Consider the following 21,404-nt stretch of genomic DNA (forward strand, 5'->3'; position numbering starts at 1 on the left):
AATCACATAGACAACATCAAATAAGGAAATAAACAAGATCAATTTCAAATATATCAATTCAGCAAAACTCATAAAGAAGAAAAGAGACGACTAACCTTGATGAATCCATGAAAAATAATAGCAGGGAGATTGTCTCGAAGAAAATTACGAACTATGAAGATCTAATATGAAGATGAAGAAGAACTTAAGAAGGTTGAAGAAGAAAGAAGAAAAGTTGCAATAATGGAGTTTGCAGGAGAACGATGAAGTTGCAGAGAGAATAAAAAGAAGAAAAAAGAGAGTGAGAAGGAATATATATAGAGGGAATTTCTCCTCGAGAAAATCAACACGATTAATACGGAAAGATATAAGCAGTTAAAAGGCAACGGTTACAAAAGACGTGTCGAGAAATAAATGGAAGAAAGAATACGTGTGATAAATGCAGAATATAAAGAAGAGAACAGCTGCGGCATTTCTCACATCATTCTCTACTTTGTAGAGAAAATATGAGAAGAGGCAAGATGTAGGATCAGAATCTCGCAACAATTATATCTCAGCGAAATTATCAATGGTACAGCACAATAGCGTCGCAGAACAATTTCAGAAACGACGTCAGGAAGGATCATGAGAAAGATGTGATAGTCCTGCGAAAATTAGAGAGCTTGCGAAATTAACATTTGTAAGGTTGCGAGAATGTCGCAAACCATATCCGAAAATAAAGGACAAATTAGCTGTCATCCACTATGTATTTCCTTATAAATAGTCATTCGAGTTGTAAAGGAAGGAGAGATCTTTTTTAAGTAAGAAACAAGTAAATAGGAGAGAGAAAGTTCAGAGCAGAGATCATTCTTGACTTCTTTATCTTTCTTGTAAGAATATTCAAAATTTAATCAATAAAATTAAGAGTGTAAACCTAAAAATGAGCTGATCAACAATGAAATCATATGAGGGGTGTAGTGTAGGATTTCCTGCAACTACAATATGTTATAGTTGTTGCAGGCCAAAGATGGTTGTTGCACAGTTCAAATTTTGCAATCAGACCGTCTCGCATACTGTTTCAGAATTAACTACTGCCAGGGAGATGATAAGTGTGCTGAAACAAAATTGGCCTTATGTACCTGAAGACCTCGTACTTTTTTGTTACACTATAGATGGAATTTCACATGTGATTAATCACTATTTGGAGTTGAGTTTTTCATTCACTACTGCATCTCGAAAGGGATTGATATGTTGAAGGTTGAAGTCCAGTTAAAGATTTATGTTGATTCTATTTCTTCATTTTCTTCTTTTTCTGTTGCTGCTTCTTCGTCATCATCAAGTTGTATTTCAAGCTAGGAGGTAGTTGTTGAGGAAGACGTCACTGATAACGCGTGTTTGATCAAAAAGGTCCTGAAGAAGTCTGATGCTTGGGTCAACATCTTAACTGGAGAAAGGCAGTTGTTTGAAGGTGGTATTGATGTAGTTCTTGACTCTGTTACAAATTATGAAATATGTAGTGGTCGCAAATAAAAAATTAGTTAAGAATGACTTTGAACGATACACTGTAAAGTGCAAGTTCAGAGAGAAGGAAAATTATCGCTGGAGGTTTCACGCCTCTCTCCTCGCCAAATCAAATGGTGTATTTCAGTACAAGAGATATATTGCAGAGCATTCATGTAATTTAGTTTGTTCAGATCCATCTAAAGTTAGGATGAGAAAATCTTTTATGAATAATATCTTGTTAGATGATTTACGAACATCAAAGAAGAAGAAGAAGACTGCTTCTGATGTTATAGATTTACCCCGAATGGAATATGGAGTCGACCTCACGTATAGTCAGGCATACCATGGTTTACAATTCCCCAAGCAATTTATTTGGGGTGATGACATCAAGTCCTGTTCAGAATTTGTTTGGTATAAAGATGCCATTGAACAGTACAATCCTGGAAGTGTTGTCAATTTTGAGTATGATAATATGACGCGTCAGTTCAAAAGGTTTTTCGTTGCTTTTAAAGCTTTCATAACTGGTTTCAACAATTACTGCCGTCTGATGCTATTTATCGATTGTACCTTTCTCACCAGAAAGTTCAAAGGTGGTCTTATGGTTGCTTGTGGCAAAACTGGTAACCAAGGTATGACTTTTAACCTTTTACTCTTTTTCATTTTGTATTCATGTATGTTTAAGGATATATATTCAATTACCACTTTAAACTTTTTACTCATTTACTAGTTAGAATTTCTTTTATTTTATTTTTAATTAGCATGTTTTTTGTTTTTGGATTTTTAGTGGTTTGGGTAACCAACTTGTTCCTGAATCTATATTTTGTTTTGAATCAACTTCTACTGTTAATCCATCATCATGGATCAACTTCCATTATTGATCCAACTAAAATAGATCAACTTCTACTGTTGATCCAACTAGAATTGATCAACTTTGTTTGTTGACACTAGTTATTGGTGCCAAATTCTATTCCAGTTTTCGGTCACTTATTTTTGTTTTCTGGTTTCTGTAGAGATCTATCCAGTTGCATTTGGAATTGTTCCCTGTGAAAATTTGAGAGTTGGCAATGGTTCTTAACCAATTTGAAGGGTATTATTCGTGAAGATCGTCCACTGACCATCATATCAGATCGTGGAATCGGCCTTTTGAAGCATGTGCCTGAAGTCTTACCAAATGCTTTCAATTCGTACTGTTTGTACCATATGAAAGAAAATATTCTTGTTCCAAAGGGCAAGAGTAGAAAAACTGCAGTCAAGTTATTCGAAGAGTGCTACACTGCATTAACAAAGGAAAATTTTTACGCTGCTGCGAAGAGTATGAGTAATATAAAGTTGGATTCAGTGATTGCTTGGATGATAAAGATTCCATTCGAGAATTTGGCTTCTCATGCATTTCTAGGAGAAAGGTGGGGTGAGAACACATCTAGTATTCATGAGAGTTTTAATAACGTTATTAAGCATGATAAGTCGCTTCCAGCACTTGAGCTTGTCGATGTTATTCGTGCTAAGGTAATGTTGCAGAATTACAAAAGGTTATTGGAGTATAACAAGTGGACTACAAGGCTTACTCCTCATATGCAAGCAAGGTTTAACAAGAGGATAACTGACTGTCGTTCATACAAGTTTCGGAGATCAAGTGAGAAAGTATTTGAGATCATTTCTCCAACAGGAAAGCATACCTTCGACTTGGATTCTAGAACTTGCAGCTGCAAATGGTGGCAAAAACATAGCTTTTCTTGCACTCATGCAATGAAAGCAATGTTGCAGATTGGAAATGATGAACCATACAACTACATTAGCCCTTACTATACTTCTGACTACTTTAGAAGGTTGTAATCTCGACCCATATATCTTAATCCGGACTCTGAGAAGCCACCTGGAATTAATGAAAAGGGGTATTTTTTGCCTCCCAATGGTGGTCGAGAACAAGGTGGAAGGCCTAAAGGTGTTAGGTATAGGGGTTGTCGTGAAAAGGTGCGGAAGAAGAGGAAGTGTGGTCAATATGGGATGCTCACCTTTCACGACCGTCGAACATGTTGCAGAGCTCCTTTGGCTCCTCGTGCACCAACGTTTCGCAAGGAGTCTCATTCCAGGATGATCAACTTCTTGAAGAGGATGTTGTTCTGAAGTTTTTTTGGTGTTTTCATATTCTGAACAACTTGTATTAGGTTTCTGACTAGTTGGTTGTTTCTTTTTATTTTTTATGCTTTTTTGGTTTGCACTTGTTATTTTTTTTTAATGACATACATTCTTATTTGTTGTTATGAATTTTATTTTATTTTGTTTCTTAAGTATATGTCAGTTGTCAGGTTACAGGTTTATTGATTTTACAGGAAACATACTTATATAAATGGTATCAACTGCATTTGTTGATCCTTTTTTTGTGGATCAACTTCCGTTGTTGATCCAACTTAAATGGATCAACTTTGTTTGTTAACACTATAGTCTGGAAACATTTTTCCTGGGTTTCAATTTAACTGGATCAACAATGGTTGTTGATCCAACTTTGTTGGATCAACTTTGATTGTTGACACACAAAACAAAAAAAAAAATTGCATGGTTCTATCTGCATTTGCTAGTAAACTCCTTAAGCTATACATACCTGTAACATTCATTCATAATCAGAACAAAAATACATCCAAATAATACATTCACAATGGTTCATAATAATTCATTCATAATCAGACCTACAACAAGATTTACTTACTAAAATAGATATGTTTAGAACTACAGTTAGATTTTCTTTACAGACCATGAACAAACTATGACATCAAGCTCACTCTAATGGTTCAACTAATGGTTCAAACAAGTCTTTCAATTGGATTATTTATTCAATAGAGTCAGTAGCTGAATCAGGAAGTTGTTCCGGTTTCTTCCCTGAACTCAATTCTGACAAGATTCTTGTTGTAATCTCCACTCTCTTCTTGTTCAACTTCTCATCTAAGTTAGTGATTTCAGATAGGTTTTCACAGTTTCCACGCTTTACTAAATTTTCAAGTACATGCAAGTGTGAATTGCACAATCGCATCCATCTTGTGATGGTACAGTGTAATGTGAAAAGCTTGACTCGATATTACCACCTGTCTCTGGATCTTTGTGGCCCATTTCATTAGTCATTTAGTCAGTGGTAATATCATCACAAGATACTGCCAATTGTAAGCCGGATTGCGCCTTGCAGAGACATTATTGCTGAGACATTATTGCTGCGAGATTCTGATCCTACATCTTGCCTCTTCTCATATCTTCTCTGCGAAGTAGAGAACGATGTGAGAAATGCCGCTGCTATCCATCACTTCATATTTTGTATTTATCACACGTATCATTTCTCCCATCTGTTTCTTGACACGTCTTCTGTAGCCGTTTCTTTTCAACCGTTCACGTCTTTTCGCATTAATTGTGTTTATCTTCTAAAAAATCTCTTCTATATATACTCTTCTTACTCTCCCTTTTCTTCTTTTTTACTCTCTTTTTCATCTTCTCTGCAACTTCATCATTTTTTCCGTAAATTCCTCTGCTGTAATTTTTCTTCTACCTTCCTTCTTCAATCTTCTTAATTCTTCATCCATTCCCATATTGTTCCCTCTGTAGATCTTCATTGTTCGTAATTTTCTTCTTTTTTAATTTTTACGAATTAATCTTCCTGCTGGTGTATTCCATGGATTCATCGAGGTTAGTTTTGTTTTTTCTTTCTTATGGGTTTTGCTGAAATTGATCTTGCTTACTGCCTTATTTGATGTTGTTTATGTGATTCCAATACTGTTGTTATTTTAGAAAAAACGCCTCTAACACCAAATTTACGGTTCAGAACCCTAATATTTCCAAATCGCAGCATAAGGGTGTTGTAAACAAAAGAAAGTCTGCGGATCATAAGGTAGTAAGAAACATTATTCTTTTCTAATAACAATATTGTTGTCTTTGTTTCTTATCTGGATTGTGATTCGCAGGATGATAAGGATGCCAACAAACCTCTCAAGAAATCTCGCCACCTCAAAACCGTCGAAACCTCTGTTCCATTTCACTTACTTATCCCTTTAAAATCTCCTGCGACATCTTCACAAGTTAAACCATTATCTCCAATTCACGAAAAGGTTGCCTCAGATTTCATCCCTTCAACTGACCTTTCAATGATTGAAACCCCCCTTATTATTTCTGTGAATGAAACTTCTTCTCCTCCTATTGATAGTGTTTTTCAATCTTCTATCATTGCCAGTTCTCTACCTGAGCCTCTTCCTTTAAATATTGCTTTCAAAGTTTTGTCTGAGGTTCTGGATGATGTTAAGAAGTCTCCCATTGATCCTGTCAAGTCTGGTGTTTGCGAAATTCTGAGTAAGTATTTTGGCTCTGACAGAACTGCTTCGCAAACGTCTTTGGAAAGAGAGGTTGAAACCTTGAATAAGAATCTCCAAATGATGACTTTAGAGTGTAATGATCTTCGTCTCGAAAATCAAAAGCTCCAGAATGTTTCGTTGGATCGCGACAATCTTCGCAAGAAGAATGATGAACTGAGAGGTATGATTTCCTTATCTATGTCTTCAATTTTCCTTTCTCATGATTTTATCCTTTCCATATTTAATTGTCCTTGAAATCCCTTTTTCGCTTGTTAAGCCTTAAACCAGAAACGAATAATGGATAGATATCAATTTGAATCTGCTGTTGAAGAAGCCCATGTTGATAAAGAGATTTTGACGGATCAATATAACCAATTAGATAACCTCTATTCATATTCTGTTGATCATATAAATAATATTACCAATGAAAATACCCAATTAGTTCAGAGGCAAAATTTATTAAGTAATGAAATATCTCGCCTCTTTTATTCTTTAACTAAAGCTAATCTAGGGATGGAAACTTTATCAGATGAGAATAAAACTCTATCTCAAGAGAAGCGAACTTGTTTAAACAAGATGGCGATATCTTCGCAACAACTTAACATCCTTCAGAAAGTATGTGATGACCAAGAACAATCTCTTCGCTCTTTGAGAAATGAACTTAAAGAAGTAACAGAGTCATCTATCGCTGAAAGAGATACACTCATTCAAGGTAGAATAGCTTTAAGTGTAAAGGCGAACCAACTTAAAGAACAATATTCCAAATTAGAAGAATCTTATTCTTCACTTGCGAAGAAAAATTCCTTTCTTATTTCTAAAGAGAAAAGTCTTTAGTCTCGACTTAAAGGTTTAGTTGGAGAAAAATTTGATGATGCGATGGACCGCTTGGAGAATAGTTATTTGACCTTGATTCAACACCTTATTTCGCAAAAGGAAGGTAGTCATAATAGTTTGACTGCCTTAACTATCTTTTCTTTGTCATACCTTTTTGAGTTCTTCATCTTATTGAAATTTTGTATTCTACTTTTCGCAGAGTCTGAGAAAAATCTTCATTCCTCCATTTCTGTTTTGGGGGCTAAATATGCCAAAATTCGCAAAGAAAATGCACTACTCGTCTCCGTCCTTACTGGTTCTCGCGACCGAGAAGAAAGAAGACTTGATTATCTTGCTTACTTTAAGGATATTCAAGATAGGAATCATCAGAGAGCACTTCTTCTTCAAGTTCATCTCCGGGCTGAAGTTCTTGTGAATGATATTTTATTGTCCAAATCTATTCCTCCTACATCAATCGAACCTTTAGAAGTCGATGGTGATGAAATTTCTCGTCCTGCTGACAGTGATTATGATTATGAAAGTGGTGGAGAGAATAATCTTTTGGAAGATGAAGAAGAGATCTCTTCTAAGGAAGCAACTTCTGGTGCTAATCAAGATGGAAGCGAAAAAGAAATCCCTTCTAAAGAAGTAATTGCTGGCGATAATCAAGATGGCGGCGAAAAAGAAGTCGCTCTCAAATTGTTGGTGAAGATCAGAATCGAAATGAAGAAAAGGATGGCGATAATGATAACATTGGCGAAGAGTTTCTTATCCAGTTCTATCTTCTTGAACTGTTTCATCTTTATTATTTCTTGCGAATAATATTCTTCAACCAACTTTGGAATTAATTTTCTCTTTTAATATTTTGCTGGCGAGAAAGATAATGCCTCTTGTTTACTGATTCCCATACTTTCCTCTCATTATCTTACTTACGAGAAATGATCTGTTATGAATACTTATAAATATTTTGTTTTGTCATGTGGTCTTATTTTTCCTTCCTAATTAAAGGTCTTATTATGCCACCTCTTGTTATTGCGACAAAATCGTAGGATGTCCTTACATTTTCATGCTAAAACCCATTGATCTTGCCTTAACTTTTTCTTTTGTATTATTGCCTCTTCAGGATTGTTGCGACAATATGACAGGCCTAAATATTCTTGCGAAAATAAAGCCCCATGACATTGTCGTCGTGCGACGAAATCGCAGGACGTCTTCGCACTTTCATGCGAAACCCATTGATCTCGTCTTATCTTTCTCTTTAGTATTATTTCCTCTTCAGGATTGTCGCACAAATATGACAAGCCTTAATACCCTTGCGAGTAAAAAGCCTCATGACATTTGCGTCTTAAGACACTTATCAGCTCCCTAATGGAGGGTAACGCCCTTATATCCCCCTGGTTGCCCCTTCAAGGATGCGTACCTCTACCATAAAAGGTTGGCTCCTCCCATCCGGTCTTAACAACAACCAGTTGTTTTCGCAGCCTCTTATCCCTTTTACCTATAGGGTTTATGGTTACGAGACTGCACCCTAAGTGGGGTTTTCTTCGGGACGAGTGCAGTATAATCCAAGACTTGTCAAGAATGGCAAGGTACGCTCCAGACGCCCCTGGCACTCTTGACTCAACCGTGTACCTCGGCGCCTTGGTCAGATTTTGCACTCCTTGGGAGAGTCCTTATTACCTTAGTCGCCCAACCTAAGTCATATGCTTAAGTTGAGAATCCAAGGTGCCTCTCCCGGATGGGCTTTATTGACCCCAAATCTCAATGACTCAGGTTCCGGGGGCGGTGTATCCTTTCCATGAGCCATGCAACAGGTACCCCCTTATATGACGTACTTTAGGTCTTACATTTACCTCTTGCGAAATTTTATTCACGAACTAGGGTGTACGCCATAAAGGTTCGCCCCTTTCTCTTTTGTCATTGTTCTCTGATTATCTCTGCGAAAGTTTCTCATATCATGATCTTGTTTTGATATGGGTAATCTCGCAGCTATTCTTTCATTGAATGTTTATTCGCAATCGTTTTGTTGCGTCATACATAACTTCTCAAAGCTTCTTATGGATAATATCTCTTTAAGTACAATCTGTTCCATGGTCTGTCAAGTCTATGACCAATATCTCTACCTTCTGGATCCATTAATTTATAAGCTCATGTTCCAACTATCTCCTTAATGATGTAAGGTCCATCTCATTTTTTCGCTAACTTTCCACCATTTTCCCGCTGATATATTGGTGTTTCTGGCAGAACTAAATCTCATGGTTGAAATTCGCGTACTTTGACACGTTTATTATATTCTCGGGCTAATCTTTGCTGATAATTCTCCATATGCTGTAAAGCTCTTTCTCTTTTTTCTTCTAACTCATCAAGTTTGCTTAAGATCAAACGCGCACTAATATTTTTCTCCCAAGCTTCTCTCTTTGTCGTCGGAGTAACAACTTTTGTTGGTAACACCGCTTCAACTCCGTATGTTAAACAAAAAGGTGACATTCCAGTAGCTTCTCTCCTAGTTGTGTTATAAGCCCATACTGCATTATGTACTTGTTCGCACCATGCTATATGATGTCCTTCTAATTTTTTCTTTAATATATCTGCAATTGTTTTGTTTGTTTCCTATGCCTGTCCATTAGCTTGTGGATACAGGGGAGTAGACTTTCCACATTTTATCTTAAATGCATTAAGTAACATTTCTATGTTCTGTCCTTTAAACTGTTTCCCATTATCAGATACCAACTGCGCGGAAATTCCGTATCTGCAAATGATATTTTCGAATATGAATGTAAAGATATATTTGTCGCGAATATGCCGTACTGCCTTTACTTCTGTCCATTTTGTGAAATAATATGTTGCGACTATTAAGTATTTTATTTGTCCAGATCCTGGTAAAAATGGCCCCACAATATCTAAGCCCCACTTTCCAAAAGGCCATACACTGGTTGAAGATGACAATGGTGCTCCAGGTGCATGTATTTTCTTTCCGTGCCGCTGACAATCTTCACAACGTCTTGATATTTGTTTTGCATCTTTGTGCATGTATGTCCAGTAATAGCCTTGCATTTTTGCTCTATGTGCCAAAGATCTTCCCCCGCTATGATTGCCAGCATCCCCACTATGTAACATTTTTAGCACCTTTTCTCCTTCTTCTCGTGTCAAACATCTGAATGATGGTCCATTAAAGGATTTTCGGTATAGCATCCCATCTCTTATTTCATAATTTGTTGCGCGGATTTTTAACTTGTGTGCTTCCAATCTATTTCTTGGTGTTTCTCCTTTCGCCAAATATGCATGAAGCTCTGTTCTCAAATCTGCGATATTGTTCGTTTGTTCGTCTTCTCCACCTTCCATCATCATTACGTTCACTTCTTCTTCTTCTTTATTGATTGATGGTGACAAAAGTGTCTGTATTTTTATGCATCTCGCAGTTGGATTTGTCATCATGCTTGAGATGAAAGCAAAATCGTCTGCGAGTCTGTTATCTTTCCTTGAAATGTGCCTCCATTTTATCTTTGGGATTTTCGCTGACAATTCTTCAACGAGCTTCTTGTATTTCTTCAAGGATGGTTCATTTGTAGTGTACTCTCCCTTTATTTGGCGAATAACTAGCTACGAATCACTAGTGATCCTGGCATTTTCTAGTTTCATTTCTATTGCGAATTTTAAGGCATGTACCACAGCTTCATATTCCGTTTCGTTATTAGTGGATGTGAATTCCAATCTGAATGAAAAAGCCATCTTCGCTCCTTCTGGTGAAATTAAAACAATTCCAACCCCATTGCCTTCCCCATTTGATGATCCATCTGCCAATATCTCCCATCTATTTGGTTCTGTTAATAAGTCTTTTGGATCTCCATGTTCTTCTTCTATATCCATCATCTCCTCCACTGCTTCATCATCTTCTAAAGGAAATTCTGCTAAGAAATATGCGACAACTTGTGATTTTGGTGAAGATAATATTTCATACTTGATTTCGAAATGTCCTACTTGTGCATTCCATCTCTCCACCCTACCTGATCTTTTTGAATTTTTCATCACTGGTTCAATTGGTACTTTTGTTAGCATCCTTATTTTGTGTGCTTGAAAATATATGCGAAGTTTAAATGCGGCGTATACTAATGCTAAAATTAGCTTCTCAATCTTTGAATAATTCCTCTCTGCATCATTAAATGTTTTGTTGATGTAATAAATGGGCTTTCCCACTCCTGCGTCTGTTCGCAATAATACAGCGCTTAAAGCATGTGATGTTGTCGCAAGATAGATCAATAGTTCTTCTCCTGGTTCTGCCTTTTGTAAAATAGATGTATTCATAAGGTGTTCTTTGATCCCTTGAAAATATTTTTCACATTCATCAGTCCATTTGAATTTAGCACCCTTCTTGAGTATATTGAAAAAATGTTTACATTTGTCTGATGATCGTGAAATGAATCTTCCTAGCGAAGCTAAAAGTCCGTTCAATTTTTGTACATCCTTTATCGTTGCTGGTGTTGGCATGTCACGAACTGATTGTACCTTTTCTGAATAAACTTGTATTCCTTCTTTTGATACAATGTAGCCTAAAAATTTTCACGATGCAACTCCAAAAATGCATTTTTCAGGGTTCAGTTTAATGTTATGATGCCGCATTTGTTCAAAAATCTCCCTCAAATATTGTACATGGTCTTTGGCTTCTTTACTCTTCACCAACATGTCATCCACGTACACCTCTAATGTTTTGTGTATCCATTTCGCGAATACCTTCTCTACCATTCTTTGATACGTTGCTCCTGCATTTCACAAACCAAACGGCATTTTTGTATAACAATATAAACCTCTTGGAGCGAAAAAAAGCAGTATGCTCTTGATCTTCTTCAATGAGGGGGATTTTGTTATAAGCTTTGTACCCATCTAAAGATGACACTCTATCATTTCCCGCTGCTGATTCAACCATTTGAGGAATATCCGGCAATGGAAAACTATCTTTAGGGCAAGCCTTGTTTAAATCAGTGAAATCTATGCAAATTCTTATCCCTTTATTTTTCTTTGGAACAACAACCATGTTTGCTATCCACTCTGGGTATTTAGCTTCTCTTATAATTCCCGCCTCCAGCATTTTCTGTAATTCTTCTTCTATTTGAGGATGGTAGGTCGTTGCGATTTTTCTTATTCTCTGTTTAAATGGTCTCACATTCTTGTTAATATCCAACTTATGACATGCAATTGATGGATTTATTCCAGGTATCTCATCCATGCTCCCCGCGAAAATATCTTTATATTCCCGCAAAAGATTAACAGTTCTTTCTTCCTCTTCTGCATCCATCTTGGTTCCAATCCTCAGTATTAGGGGTTCTTCTATAGTCCCAACATTTATTTCTTTTGTTGGTTCTGCCGCAGTGTAACTGGCCTTGGGTTCTCCCATTGGTGTTGGCTCTTTTATCATCTTCGCAGGTCCATCTCCTTCCTCCGAAATTTCACTGGGTATTCCTTTACCTTCTTTTGCTCTTATCATGTACACTCTAAATTCTTCCTCTTTTTTTTGCGTCCTTTGCTATTTTTCTGCGAAATTGTCGCTTTTTTGCTCGTCCTTCATAATGCTTTACTCCAATTTGGTAACATAATTTCGCATTGTCAATATCTCATCTAATTTCACCTACTCCATTTGGCATGGGGAACCTGATGCATTGATGCAACGTTGATGCTACAGCTTTAATTACGTGTATCCATGGCCTCCCCAACAACATGTTATATGGTGATTCCATATCCACTACGCATAGTGTTACTTGTGTTTCGATCTCTCCTAGTGGAATTCGCACCACTATTTCTCCTTTAGGTTTTGTTGTGGATTTTCCAAAGCCATGAACAAGATATGTTGAACAAGACATTTCTTCATCTTTGAATCCCATTCCTTTGAACACATGATAGAATATTATATCCACTGAACTTCCTGTATCGACTAAAGTTATGTTCAATATCCATTCTTCCATGGATTTTGTTGTTGTCCCCTTATCTTTTCGTATAATAGGTACTGTAATAACCAATGGATATGTGTGGCTCAAATTTTCTTTTGGTATTTCTGCTGCCATGAATGTGATTTTTTGCTTTTCCCAATCTTTCAAGGGTGATTCTTTTTCTACCGCCATAACCTTCCTTCCTTCAAAATATCGTTTATGTATCCTTCCTTTGATGTTTTCATGGAATTCATTAACCATTATTTTTCTTATCATATTACACTCCAATCTTTTGTTATCTTCATTGACTCTAATCATTTTTGTTTAACTGGTTCACTGATTTGTTTAATCACTTTCTTGATTTGAACAATCTCAACAACAATCTTAAACTTTCAACCTTCAGTCCCTGTTTCTAGCGCCATTATGTAGTTGCAGGAAATCCTACACTACACCCCTCATAAGATTTCATTAATATTCAACTCATTTTTGGATTAACAATCTTAATTTTATTGATGAATCTTTGAACAATCTTACAAGAAAAAATAAAGGAATCAAGAATAACCACTGCTCTAGATTTTCTCTCTCCTATTTACTTGCTTCTCACTCAAAAAATATCTCTCTCTTTCCTTTACAAATGAACGGCTATTTATAGGGAATTACATAGTGGATGACAACTAATCTGTCCTTTATTTTCGGATATGACTTGCGACGTTCTCGCAACCTTATAAATACCAATCTCGCAAACTTCCTTATTTTCGTAAGATCATCACACTTTTCTCATGATTTGGATGATGTCGTTTATTATGTCGTTTCTGAAGTTGTTCTGCGACATTGTCGTGTTGTGTTGTTAATAATTTCCCTGAGACATTATTGCTGCGAGATTCTGATCCTACATTTCCCATGTAGTGAATTTTTTGCTCGTCGCATTCAAGATATAGATTTTCTTCCTCTAGTTCCTTTATCTTATGCCTCTTTTCTTCCAGTTCTCTTGCAGGTGCCGATAGGACAACTAAATAAGTCTCATCAGCAAACATTGGATCTACAAAGTCTTGATGAAACTGCGAAGCATGATCAACAAAAATCAAAATAGTATAGACACAAAAACTGAATCAACATTGATTGTTGACCCCATGAACATGAATCAACTTTTATTGTTGATCCACAAAAAACTGACACTAAAACTGGATCAACGTTGGTTGTTGACCCCATTCACTTGGATCAACTTCCATTGTTGATCCACAAAAAACTGATACTAAAACTGGATCAACATTGGTTGTTGACCCCAATCACTTGGATCAACTTCCATTGTTGATCCACTAAAAAATGGGACATTTGTAATAGTAAAGATAAATATAGTAAAAAAATTACCTGATGCGGGAACCAAGTCATATTGATTTTCTTCTTTTTGATTTTATTTCCAAAATCAGTTACAAGCTTCTTGCACAATGTGTGCTGGTTCCATCATAGGAATCTCGGAGTTGCATCTTCAAAATTCTCCTTTTTGTTGATGTACTTATCGGTATGTTCGCAGAACCAACACTGCATAATATAAACAACAAGGTTAGTTTTATCCAACAATATGCATTTCACTCTCTACAACAATACATATTTTACTTTTACGAAATGAACGTTTTTCTTACCACTAGGAGAGTTGTGCAGCCAAAGATAGTTCCTTGTTCCCCGTTCTTTTTTGTCAAGTTCGAAATCAAATATTCTACAACATGATTCGGCCATGACACTTTGTCCATTAGTAAAATATGAGGCAACAATTTCTTTGTCCGGTATTTGGGAATAAGAAAAACGTACACAACCACATAGCGAACAGTCTCACAAAATGCACCGGATCAGACTCATCTTCTGTTGTCCTTTTCAGTTTGCTTGCAACTTCATTCTTCATTATTGCGGCTGGAAAATCTGCTGGTTTTTCTGGTCTGAACTTTTTATTTAAGAATTCACTGTAGTCAAGTCCTTTCTTCGGTTTCAGTTGCTGATTCAAATCATCACTCTCTATCAGTCTCCTCATCTTGAATATCAAAGCGAAATCTCTTGCTTCTAGAGAGCATTCTTCGGATTCTCCAAATTTGAACTTTTGGGTTTGTTTATTAAATGCACTCATCAGCAGCTGCATTGCAAGATTAATCTTTATCAACCATTTATCACTCTTAATTTGACTTCTGTCTGTCACGTAGAATGGGCTGATTAAGTCCCAGAACGGAGAGTCCTTCAGTGCTTGTGCAAGTATCGGTTTCTTCTTAATATTTGCATCTTCTACTTCAAACAGTTTGCATAGAAAATTCCTCATGTCAACCAATGGTTGGAGACCTGCTTTGAATTTCTTTTCTTTTGCTCTTGACTTGCTTGCATACATGAAACTCAAATCATTTTCATTTTCATTTTCGATTTTTAAACAACATATTTTATATACCAGCACAAGTATTCAAATCAATATTTTTAGCTTTGAGCTCTGTCTCTGGTTTGCCCTCTTTTTCTACTTCTTTTTTTCCAGATTTATTGTCCTCTTCTTCCGACCCTTGATCCTCTTCATCTGATTCTTCTTGCTATTCTTCATCGGATTCTGATATGATTCTTCTGATTATTCCTCAACTACCTTCTTGTTTTTCACCTTTTGTTTTGGTTCTGCTATGAATTCGTTTTCTTTCGCCCTTGAACCGCATGCATACATGAAACTCAATCATTTTCATTTTGTTTTCAATTTTTTAAACAACATAGTTAGATATACTAGCACAAATATTACAATCTATGTTTTTACCTTTGAGGACTTTCTTCGGTTTGCCCTTTTCTGCTTCTTTTTCAGATTTATTTTCCTCTTCTTCCGATTCTTGATCATCTTCATCTGATTCTTCTTTCCCTTCTTCTTCGGATTCTGATTCTAATTGTTCTGGTTCTTCCTCAACTATCTTCTTGTGTTTCACCTTTTGTTGTTGTTCTTCATTTGTATTCTTGTTTCTCGTCTTTCTTGTTTCCTCTTCTTCAATTATCTTCTTGTTTTTCGCATTTTGTTTTGGTTCTTTAGCTTGCTTAATCTCTTGTGTGACATTTTCATCTTGGTTCTGATTTTTTTATCCTTGGTGATCTCCTAATAATTATGTTTTCTCAACCTGAGTTCAATAATTATTATAGTTAACATTCATATTTTCATATTAGAAAACAACATAACTAACAAACATTTCAGTTTTATGGATCAACTACTGTTATTGATGCCCTAAATTGGAAACTTCTACTGTTGATCCTTTTTTTATTTGGATCAACTACTGATGTTGATACAAAAATATCTAAAAATCCTTCAGAAACACATTTTCACCTATTACCAGTAGAACAAATTTGCATACAATGGATCAACTTCTATTGTTTATCCTATTTTTATTTGGATCAACTGATGTTGTTGATCCCCTAAATTGGATCAACTTCTACTGTTGATCCTATTTTTATTTGGATCAACTACTATTGTTGATCCCCCTAAATTGAACAAAAATATCTAAACCAACAAAACCTCCAGAAACACATTTTTCAACCATTTACCAGTTGAAAAAATTCGCATACAAGTTAAGGTAAGCATCTGAGCAAAATCAATTTTTACTACAATTTATTATCAACATAACTAACATATTCAACCTAGAAAAATCCAAAACAACAATTCAAGATTTGAAGCAAAATCAAAACAAAACCAAATAATATACTAGAAAACATTCAAAATCACCAAATCATGCTTGTTTTAGTCACACACAAAACACTCAGATTTGACGAAATCTAACAAAAATCTCAAGAACTCTAACCAAAAATCAAAACCAACAAGACATGACCAAAATCAAAAGCGTTTTTACCTGTTCAACTTTTGAAATCTTCAGTAAAACGAAGTGAAACTTGATTAGATTTTTGTTGTGTATCAAAGAACCTAATTTATACGGTTCTGTTTCTATCAGAGAGAGTAGAAATGAATTATTTCTAACGGCTAATGGATTAATGGTTGGTTATGAGCGATGGAAACGAAAGAGAGAATTATTAGTAACGGCTAATGGATTTATTTCATCGATTTAAGTTTTTTTTTTAGTTTCAGATCTTGAAAATGGGAGCGATGGAAACGAGAGAGAGAGAAGACTGAGTAGGTGAGAGAAACCGAGAAATTGAAATGAAATTTTAATGTGTCGGATCTTGTATAGTGTGAAATAAGAATGCGAAATTGGGGGATAAAAAAAGAATTGGGGGATATAAGAAAAGGACAAAAACTGGATCCAGATATTAATTCGGGGTCACCCCTTATATAAGTATTTTAAGTATTACCTAATCTACCCCTCACTAATTAGGATTAGTGATTAATAATAATTAGTAAAATCATAAGATTTTTGATAAATGATTAGTGTGTGTTTTATTTGAATTTGGGTGAGTGAGGTGAGAATAGAAGGAGGGAAAAATATTTTTGAGTGGAAATTTTTTTTGTGAAAATGGAAGATGATTGTGCGGAGAGAATTGCAGTTGTTGAATCTTTAGCTCAACTACAACAAGGAGCTAACGAAAACAACTCTCAATTGCAACTCTTTGTTGAGCCAACACCCTTGAATGATGATTTTGACGAGTATGGAGAGTTTTTCGAAGAAGCTACACAAGAAAGTAAACTTGCACAACATGCAAGCATCCCAATACACAGGTAAAGCTGTTAGGAGGTTGAAAAATCGATTTTTTTTCTTTACACCCGCCATTTTTTCAACTGTAAAACCTCGGTGTCGGCATGGTAGTTGTATGCATACCATGCCGGTAGCCAAATTACCGGCATAGTATTCATACTACGACCATGCCTCTAGGCCGATATCCCCCATTTTGAATATCAATCCGGCATAGTATTCTACCAAAAAACTATGCCGGTGCGCAGTTAACCTTTTTACCTACCAAGGAATATGCTACGGAATATTTAACCGGCGTGGTTTCATTGATAGGTTACCATGCCGGTACTGCATGAAAAACATACAGGAAACATTTCCATCTAAAACCAAATACCGGCATGGAAAATTAGTAAACATGAACACTGGAACTCAGTACCGGCGTGGCACCATCAATACCGCGAATGCCGGCAGCCAAACCGACGTTGTTAAGTTTTAAATTTACAATACCGGTATTTACCAAAAAACATACAAGAATAAATGTTTTCCAAAGCTAAATACCGGCATTACATATCAATTATTTTTAATGTCGGAAGCGTGTACCGGCTTGGGACAATAAATTACGAGAATGCCGGCACCTATGCTTCCGGCGTTACTGTCTAATGAATATTTTATGCCGGAATATGTTTCAAATTTGGTCTTCAGTTTTTGATAAGTTCGACTATGACGGAACATCGGTCGAGCATGCCAGTACGGGTTTCCGGCATAGTGTTTTAATTTCGTTTGGAACTAATTTTCATTCGATCTTTTGGTGGTGACATATATTGTTCCAACAAATGCAAACCCGCTTTATCGGGATACGTCGGAATATTATAAAATACCTCCGGTATGTGATCAAAGAATACTTTTCACCTAGTATCTTGAACTTTACTAATGGATTGCTAGTAATGAACCTTCTAATGAACGTGAAATTGATCTTATGTAGGCAATAATATATCGAAATGAAGCAATCGCTTGGGCTAAAGAGACGGCTCTTAAGAACATGTGTGTGTTGGTGAGGAATACCGAAAGTTCAAAGAGGCGTTTTGAGATGGCTTGTGAGAGAAGTGGGAAATACAAGGAGAAGAATAGCCACAAGAGAAAGGATTATGTATATCCAAAGAAGACTAATAGGGTATACAAGACTCGTACGAGGAAGAATAATTGCCCCTTTAAGCTTGTATTCCGTTTAAATGACATGAACAATTGGGATTGTGAGGTTTTGTGTGGCTGTCATAACCACCGGGATCTGAAAGATTTTGTTGGTCACTCCCTAGTTGCGAAGCTAAAACCTCATGAGTTCGAGGATGTAAAGAGATTGACCAAAGCACTTATCAAACCGAGACAAATTCTCAGAGGCTTCAAGGAAAAGGATAAGACCAACATGTCTTCTCTACGTACAATTTATAGCGCACAAGCAACTATTAGAAGGGTGGAATGGGAAAGGAAGTCCGTTATGCAAGAATTTGAGAAGCTAGCTTGGGATTACAACTACACGCGTACCATTAAAAGAGGGCCGGACGAGAATCCCCTTCAAATATTCATTTCGCATCCTTTGCTTTCACAATTGGCAAATACATGTTGTGGTGTTCTTTTGATGGATTGTACCTACAAGAAAAACAAATACAATATGTCGTTGTTCAACATCGTGGGGCAAACCCCGGACAAGGTAACATTTACATTGGCTTGGTGTTTAATGGAAAATGAGAGGGACTATAATTATCATTGGGCATTACGACAATTGAAATTATTCTTCCAGGAAAATCAACTTCCGAGGGTCATCGTAACCGATCAAGATGACGCATTAATGAAAGCAATATCCGACGTCTTCCCGGACGCACAAAATTTCCTATGTACATATCATATACGTGAAAATGTCAAAAAAACTTGCCATGCCTTGTTTGAACCCACTAAGGCGGATATTAAGAAGAGAATGATTGTTCAACTAGAGGAAGATGTTCGAAAGAACAAACTATCCCCCGAAGAAGAAGAAGATAAGAGAGGCAAGATAAAGGAGCGAGTGGAAAAAGAACATGCGGAAAATCATAAAAAGTGGTTGGAATTTCTAAGAGATTGGGAAAAAGTTTATTGGTCTCTTACCGAGGTTATGTACGAAAAGAGATTGGAGAAGTTTATTTCCGATTGGAACGAAGTTTATCCGACTGCCGTCTGGTATTGTCGGACTCAATGGTTGGATAAGTTCAAGGAAAAATTTGTTTGTGCATGGACAAACCGGTATAGACACTTCAAGACTGAAGCAACTAGTGCAGCGGAGTCCGCTCATGGGAGATTTAAAGATCTCATCCAATCCGGCAAGGCAATGTGGTTACGGTCACCGAGGCAATGGAGCAATACTTTAAGGCTGATATCAATAGGATCAAGGAGGCTTTTGAGAAAAGCTCAATGGAAAGGATGACTCAATTTCTTCGTTATGGTAAGTTGCTCCAAGGAATAGAATTCAACGTCTCTCATTGGGAAATAAAACATATGACGAGACAAATGGAATATGAGAAAAATTACGGAAAACCGGGTGATGTGTGTATTTGTCCCGACATGTCTTCATATGCTTGTGAAGTATGAAGAAGTGATACCTATTGAGGTTATTGATCCGTTTTGGAAGCAACTATCTTTCGACCCTCCCCCTTCGGGAGATCCCGAGAAATCTCCATGGGATACGAACGAAACAAAGGAATTCTACGAAGCTTACTCACGTGGAATCTCGGTAAGCGGGCAAGTCTTGTTGAGCCAACTAAGGATAATTACTCGTTCATGGATCGCACAAAGCGAAGAGCCAAGAAAGGGAGATCCAATAGGTAGACCCAAAACTAAAACGTCAAGGAGAAAACAAAGGGTAGAATTGAAAGAAATGACTCAACGTGAAGAAGAACGCGCGGAAAGTAACCGCAAGTGAGATTTCGGAACAAAGGTTCGTGGAAGAGCAGGTTCCAAACAAAAGAGGTAGGCCGAGGAAGGAACCACTATCAAGTCAACAACAAACGAAGGATTCTGTATCCACACCAAAAGCCAACTCATTGGAGGTTCCAATGAAGAGGGGTAGGCCGCCAAAGGTATCAACATCAAGTTACAAAGAACAACAAGGTGAGCATTCTGAAGCCATACCCATAGTCGATCTAGCGGAGGTTCCAAGGAAAAGGGGTAGGCCGCCAAAGGTATCAACATAAAATGACAAAGAAAAACAAGGTGAGCATTCTGAAACCATACCCCAAGTCGATCTAACGGAGGTTCCAAGGAAAAGGGGTAGGCCTCCAAAGGTATCCACATCAAGTGACATAGAACAACAAGGTGAGCATTCTGAAGCCATACCCATAGTCCATCTATCGGAGGTTCCAAGGAAAAGGGGTAGGCCTCCAAAGGTATCAACATCAAGTGACATATAACAGCAAGGTGAGCATTCCGAAGCCATACCCATAGTCGATCTAGCGGAGGTTCCAAGGAAAAGGGGCAGGCCTCCAAAGGTATCAACATCAAGTGACATGGAACAACAAGGTGACGACGCAAAGGTGGTGACAAACCCAAGTGATAGCAAAGTTGATGTAGTTTTAGTTCCAAGGCGAAGGGGTAGGCCAAGGAAGTACGGACTCCCATCACATATCGAAGACAGTGCAAGTGTAGAGATTGCATAGGATGGTTTGGATATAATCAAGTTAGAAAAGGGTAATATGAAGATGTATAAGGATCCCATAACAGGTAGGACAATTCGAAGTTATCATACCAAGATACAGTCTTACATAGACCAACTTCCTGAGGTTATTCGCGAGTATACTGTATATACGAATGATGTCGATGTAGATGGAAATTGTGGCTATCATGCTGTGACAGAACAATTAGAAATCTTTGACACGGCGGTTAGTAGAGGTATGACACCATGCCGATATGTTAGAACGAGGATGGCCGAACAACTTGTGAACAAGAGGAGCTTTTATGAGAAATTGCTTGGTGTAGGCGAGGGGTTTGATGATATGCATGCTCAAGTATTAGGGCCCGAGCAAGAGATGAACCTTCTTCCTTCTCAATATTGGATGAGAATGCCGCTTTGTGGGCATCTAGTGGCGGATACATTTAGATGTGTTGTTCATTATTTTACCCCCACCTTAGAAGTAATATTTACCCCAAAGTGGCAAAAATGCGAGGGATCCCTTAATAAGAGAAGAGTTTTTTTGGCGTTCGTGAACGGTAGTCATTTCGTTATTCCAAAACTCAAGGACAATTGTCCA

General features: G+C 37.0%; 1 protein-coding gene across 1 annotated transcript; it reads left to right on the top strand.

Annotated features, from left to right (window-relative positions):
• Positions 1–1,669: 1,669 nt before the first annotated feature.
• Positions 1,670–3,294, top strand: LOC113312372. The gene is made up of 3 exons (XM_026561127.1): positions 1,670–2,090; positions 2,246–2,253; positions 2,548–3,294. The coding sequence occupies exons 1-3, from the start codon at positions 1,670–1,672 to the stop codon at positions 3,292–3,294; spliced, it is 1,176 nt and encodes a 391-aa protein (XP_026416912.1).
• Positions 3,295–21,404: the final 18,110 nt, after the last annotated feature.

Source organism: Papaver somniferum, chromosome 9 (genome assembly GCF_003573695.1).
Source record: "Papaver somniferum cultivar HN1 chromosome 9, ASM357369v1, whole genome shotgun sequence".
NCBI lineage: Eukaryota > Viridiplantae > Streptophyta > Magnoliopsida > Ranunculales > Papaveraceae > Papaver > Papaver somniferum.

Coding starts and splice junctions, on each gene's coding strand:
- LOC113312372 (XM_026561127.1), top strand. CDS start 1,670: ATGAGAAAATCTTTTATGAATAATATCTTGTTAGATGATTTACGAACA.